Source organism: Carassius carassius, chromosome 3 (assembly GCF_963082965.1).
Source record: "Carassius carassius chromosome 3, fCarCar2.1, whole genome shotgun sequence".
Taxonomy (NCBI): domain Eukaryota; kingdom Metazoa; phylum Chordata; class Actinopteri; order Cypriniformes; family Cyprinidae; genus Carassius; species Carassius carassius.
The window spans coordinates 25,599,947-25,606,090 of record NC_081757.1 but is presented as its reverse complement, the minus strand read 5'-3'; the positions used below and the strand labels follow the sequence as shown (position 1 = coordinate 25,606,090).

The 6,144-nt window shown below is 35.6% G+C and overlaps 1 protein-coding gene across 1 annotated transcript; it reads right to left on the bottom strand.

Moving 5' to 3' along the window:
* Positions 1 to 1,109: 1,109 nt before the first annotated feature.
* Positions 1,110 to 4,427, bottom strand: oaz2b (ornithine decarboxylase antizyme 2b). The gene is given in 6 exon segments (XM_059534400.1): positions 1,110 to 1,725; positions 1,954 to 2,039; positions 2,828 to 3,003; positions 3,210 to 3,290; positions 3,292 to 3,364; positions 4,175 to 4,427. Coding segments are annotated over 6 exon segments (567 nt in total). The 5' UTR covers positions 4,195 to 4,427; the 3' UTR covers positions 1,110 to 1,594.
* Between the last annotated feature and the right edge of the window lie 1,717 nt (positions 4,428 to 6,144).

The window sequence follows — 6,144 nt, the reverse complement described above, 5'->3', positions numbered from 1 at the left end:
TAATTATCAGCTAATAAGGGTAAATCTCCATACTCTGGTGCACTGGAGGGAGCATCTGAGTGGTTTCCACAGTTGTACCTTGACAGGCTGTAGAAAATTCTGATGGAATCACGTCCTCATGTTCTGATATCATAGATACGCGAAGTGCAACTTGTATGAAGTTGTATGAAGCCATTGCAATATTTTGCATTTATATTTTTTGTATATATTTTATAGTTTTCACATTATTTGATATAATTGCATTGATTAGTTTGTTAAATTCACATACTTTATCTGTTTGATTATTGTCTTATATTTAATACAGTATATCTTCAGTTTAAACCAACCGCATGCTGTCCACTCAAGTGGACATCTGAAGATCTCTTTGAAAAATTTGTGAAAAAATAAAATAAAAATCAATTATTGTTTTTCATGCCCTAAGAGCAATAAAAACACATAGGAAAAAAATCCTGACTGAGGTTATCATAATTCATGCATGAAAGCGTTAAATTTTTAATTTCATTAAATTTTTATAAAAGCATGCCAGCTACTGTAACTGATTGTGGGCATATAGGTGAGAGTCTATGTTGCAGCTCTTGTCTACCTCCTATAAAACCATTGCTGCTAAATGACCTTGATATGTATGCATTTGACATTCAGTTTGTTTATTCCTACATGGTTTTGTGACGTTTTTTTAGATAAAAAATAAATAAAAATGCCACGATAATGTGCAGTTTCAAATACTTACAAAGAAAGACAGAAAACTGATGCTCCTTTGTCAAAATATTTACTAAGATTTCATGCTTCATTTCATTCTCATGCTTCTTTTATAGTTGTTGTTTGTTTGTTTGTTTTTTGCAGTAAGTGAGCCTATATGCCCTGTCTTGCATTGTAAATTTATAAATTGTATAAAGAAAGAAACAAAGAAAGAAAGTCTTTCTATCTGTTACTAAGACTATCTATTAATGCCTTTGAAATAAATTCTCCATACCCGTACCTTTCCAAAATGCGATATAAATATGAATAAATGTTCCTGTTGTTATATTACCAAAAGCACTGCAGATATTGTAGCTGGAGTGGAAATTTATTAACAATTTATGTATTTGTAAAAAGGCTTAATTACATTTCCATTATGTTCATTTATTAAGTTGTTTTATTTGTAGTTTCACTGAGACCATGTCAATTACTGATTCACTGAGTGAAATAAAAATTCACATTACATTGCTATAATTCAGATTACATTTTTTTTTGTCATAAATACAATTTTGTCATTGGATGAGATAAAACTCATCCACTGAGAACACAAGGATCACTCTTCAATGCATATATCACAGGCATGATATGTGAGTTATTATCAGCCATTTACACACACACAACAAACCAGTTATATTGCCATTTTGATATTTAAACACATTTAAATGTTCAGTGTGAAAATGTGTGTCTCTTTAAATGATCAGTAAGGTTAACATTACTCTATTACTTTTTTCAGTCACTGAATTACCCTGAATGCGCCTTTACAATGTTAGTTTTGAACAATAACTACTGTTTACTGATTTTGCATTTAGTGGATTTAGCAACAGTCTACAAGAATTATGTGTGACCACAGGCCTTTTAGTCATTCTTCTGATGGGTGAGTTTGTTGTATAGTGTAGACCATAAGATGCAAATCTCCAGCAATGGATGCTATTAGATGATCTTGTTTTACAAGCTCAAAGCCAAGGTAGCAGAATGTTCTGGTGAGGAGCACTGCAGAAGAGACAAGAAGAAGTCACAACTTCTCAAAAATACATCAGATTTTATAGAAGATTTATGTCAACCCCTCTAGTGAAATGTGAGTATTGTTGTCATGATAGTGTCTTAAAACACAGTTGATAATTGAGAATGGTGTAATGTATTGTGGTTCTTTGTAACTGTTACTGTAAGACCCAACCCAACCCATTCCCAGCTAATCAAAACCACTCATCCTGAACTTACATTTATCAGGCCTGTTCTTCATGAACCACACAAATACATGGTTGATCTTCAGTTTCTCCTCTGCAAACTCCAAAACAGCAGTGAGCCTTCAGGATTAAGGAGAATAAAGAAAACATTTGTACAAATTCCCTTTAAGGAAAGTAAGTTCAATCTGACACCATATTTGCAATGCCTCCTGGTTATTGCGGACATGCAAGAATAACTCCCATCTCAAATGGGGAAATACTGAGATCTCAAAAAGTGCTGGACAAACTCACATTTGAAAAAAATATCTCAAATCAGTAATAAAACCTGACAAACCTTCCAATAAATGTTGTTTCTTTTGCACAAATATTGTTCAAAAGTGTGTATTTCAGGTTGGTTCAGCCAGACATGAGCACACGTCTCAGGACACTGACTGTTTATGGAAACTGGAGCTTTTAATGGTCCTGCAGTGACGTAACTAGTGCTTTTATTTAGAGAGCAGAACTTATTAAGACATATTGTGCATTGCTCTTTCTGCCAATCTTAGTTATATGAGTGAACCGCCAATGCCCTCCACTCAGCACTCACACATCTGGATAAAGAAGACTCATACATCAAAATGCTGTTCATAGACTTCAGTTCACCACTCAACACAATCATCCCTCAACAGCTCATTCACAATGACATTTCTAATTGTATCATCAAATGTGTTTGGCTGTGAAGAATCTGTTCCTTTTGGGATACAGTGAGAGTGCAGAAAGTAGTTATTCAAGACCTTTTAGGCCAGGATTAGAAGGTTTTGAAAAATGTATAACCTCTATTAATATGACAGTAGTGGGGCTTAGTGATCCATTCCCAGTGTATTTTTGCTAAAATAGGTCTTATAGTTCAGTCCATACTAATCGCTTACCCTTCTTTGGTGCCTTTAAGAAGTTCTCCATTTGGTAAACCAACAAAGAGGCTGCGGCCAGAGAACACAGTCTGCATACTCCATGACAACTGCTCACTTAGCTGATACTGAAAATGCAGAATAGATGATTTGTTGTCCAGTAAGGTCACCTGCTGTTTCACAGTTAACTTCCCATCCTGCATCAAAGGATGACATAAAAATTATATTAGCAAAAATGACTTTACTTTCATCTAGGCTTAAATAAAGTCACATTCATCTCATAAACCTGGAGAGAAGCAGGTGCTTATCCTTTGGACCACTGAAGCATTGCATTAGATTAGATATTTTTTAGATGTGGCTGTAGTAGATAAGCATATCCATTGTGAGGTTGTGATGCCCTCACCTTAAGAAGGAGCACATCTTGAGTCAGATCCCTGCTCGTGCTTAGCCCAGCTGTATTCATCCCCTGTGGGTGAGGAGCATCAGGAACACCACTGAGGCCCTGGAGCTTGCTGCCTGAGCCAGCGGAGCACACAAGCTGAATCCACAAGTACCACTCTGCACAGACACAAGACTTTGAGTTTATGGTATGAGTAATTCATGTTAAACAAACAAGACACAAGACATGGCCAGTTTGACACAAACTCTCATTTGGCTGCATATGGCATAGACCTATTATGGCTATATGGCATATATTCTCATATTTCTTTTTTATATTTATTTATTGGCAGTACTGCGAGGTCAAACATTGCGTAACGTACTTCTTGAGGACGCTCGCGCGCTTGTCTAATAATTGTTTAAACTGCTTGACACCGGAGGAGCAGTGCTGCATTACAAACTTTAGAAATAAAAATACAGAAAATAAACGTAAAGATCAGACACACAATGATAGAGAAATGATCTGATAGGACAAATGTGCGGTACTGATGATGTAAGAACATGATGTACTCTACACTGTCACGACTCTAAATACACTGAATACACTGAGTCTTAACCAGCTCATCAACAATAGCGAGGGATGATAGCTGTTGATTTGCAGACACTGTAAATCAGATATGAATCACTGCGTATTATTCACCTGAATTCCGGATTACAGTTTTTCCTGTAGCCTACTGTATGTACAGGTAGCGGTTCATCTGCAGAATATCAGTGTATTTTCATTTGGACGTAATGCACATATTACAAAAATAATATAATAAAATAAAATAAAACGGGTATTAGGAGACAATCATTGAGTCTTTTCCAGCACTGACGGTTTCTATGAAACGCCAAACCATGGCTGATGCTCGAGGAGGTACTGACCTAACCAAGGAAACAAGAAAGAAACAGAAAAAAACAAAAACAAACAAACACGCGACTATTACTTACCTTGCTTGAGTGTTGATCATTTCTTCTCTACGCAGTAGATTCGGGTGAGTTGTCCTGACGAGTCTCGGGTTTAAGGAAGTCCCTTTGGAAGATGACAATTATGATCCTTTGTTAGACCTATTAGAACCAAAGACAGATCACAATCGGGGATTAAATAGACGTTATGACGCTGCGTCCTCGCGCGCGCCCTCTCCAGTGGCTCGAGTGCTGGTGCTTACTGCTTCAGCGTCATTTCAAGAGGTTGGATACGGATCAAAATGTTCCCTTCACGGATCATAATGGGCGACAGGGAGCCAGTCTTAGTCACTTGTTATGTCCCAACATCACCACTAGATGAAGCAATAATCCTCATATTTCAATCCTGTCCTCCACTGTCGCCTCATATGGAAAGCCTTTGTAACATTTAATCTATAGGCACGCCTCATGAGTCCTTGCCTAACGCTGCTCTCTCTAGTGCAAATAATGTTTAATTGATTATTATTATTATTTTTGAATCCATACATTTTATAATATTTTTGTAATATTTCAGCATTTAAAATTACTATATCAACACAGAACTATTAGCACACATACACATATAACTAACTATAAAACCTAATTATAAAACTATGTTTTACAAATTTTGAAAGTAGTGTCAGTAAATTATGAAAATCTATATTTGTGTACTGCTTTGGTGTCTGTGTATGTATTAACAGACCTGGGTCTATTATGAGGTTTGACTTTCTTAGGTTGTTTCACGTTTGAAACTGCATTTCATGTTAAAATTTGTGTTGTAAATCAGTGATTATTAAGATTATTGTCTTCATTCATCTGTAACATTACCAGAGTGAATTTAATAAGAAGTAACATATTATTAACACAACCCTTTTATTGATCTCTCACTACTAAAACTACAACTCCTCAAAACTACATAAAATATGTATTTACCTTAAGAAAATATAAATAACACAATGTTTAAAACAATGTCCTGAATGAAGGCAGAGGTTAAAATATTCCTTTTAGCTTCACAGCGTTCTGTACTTTTTGTCAGTAGAACTGCAAAATCACATTTAGGGGTGTTTGTCTTTTTTGCTTACTGGAGGTTTACTGAGTAGGTTTAGTTTCTCTTAAATAAGACACATTAATCAAATCATTTGGTGATTATATTACATATATATCAGTATAAGAACACAACCCTGTCTAATATTTCAAAATGAAATGACCTCACAAAATGACTCAGTACAAAAACATGATCCTGCTGCTAGTGTGGCAGTGAGAAAGAGGCTCTTGGCAGCGCAGACTTTGCCTCATTAGATAAAGAGGCATGAAGCGGAGGCTGGTCAGTCTAAGGGGAGGGTTGTCTAATCTTCCTCAGTAAAAACATGACTCTGGAAGCTTGTGGAATGCCTCTGCTGTGGGGGCGGCAGAGGGTCAGGCTGAGGTCAAGGCGGGTGGTATACATCAGCTGACAGATGACATCGCCTACCCCCACCACCCTCAAACACTGCCAAATACTGCCCACACCAGGGACACGTTTAGGGTGTATGTCTATACATTAGTCTTGTTTGAAAAGGACAAGTTAAACAAAACTTTGGATGATCCTTGATTTAGCGTGAACGTGTAAAAAATGTCCGTCCTTTTGATTTTATAGTATAAACATGCACCAAAAAAAGTGGGTGTATGAAGTTGAAAAAAGCTAGTAAACACTTTTTACTCAGAAATTATGAGTACATTTCTCAAATGTTTATATATATATATAATATTACAGCAATTTTGACAGTAGTTTTCAACAATATCAAGACCTTATGTAAAAAGGAAAAAAAAATCACATAAAATATTCAAATAAAGTATATAGACATAATAATATTAATATATTTTTATTACTATAACAAATCAAACATCAACTACAAAAATAACTTATTTTTGTCGCCTATAGTTATCAAAGAATCACTTCTCATTTTCAATTAGCTAAACTAATAAAAAAACACACA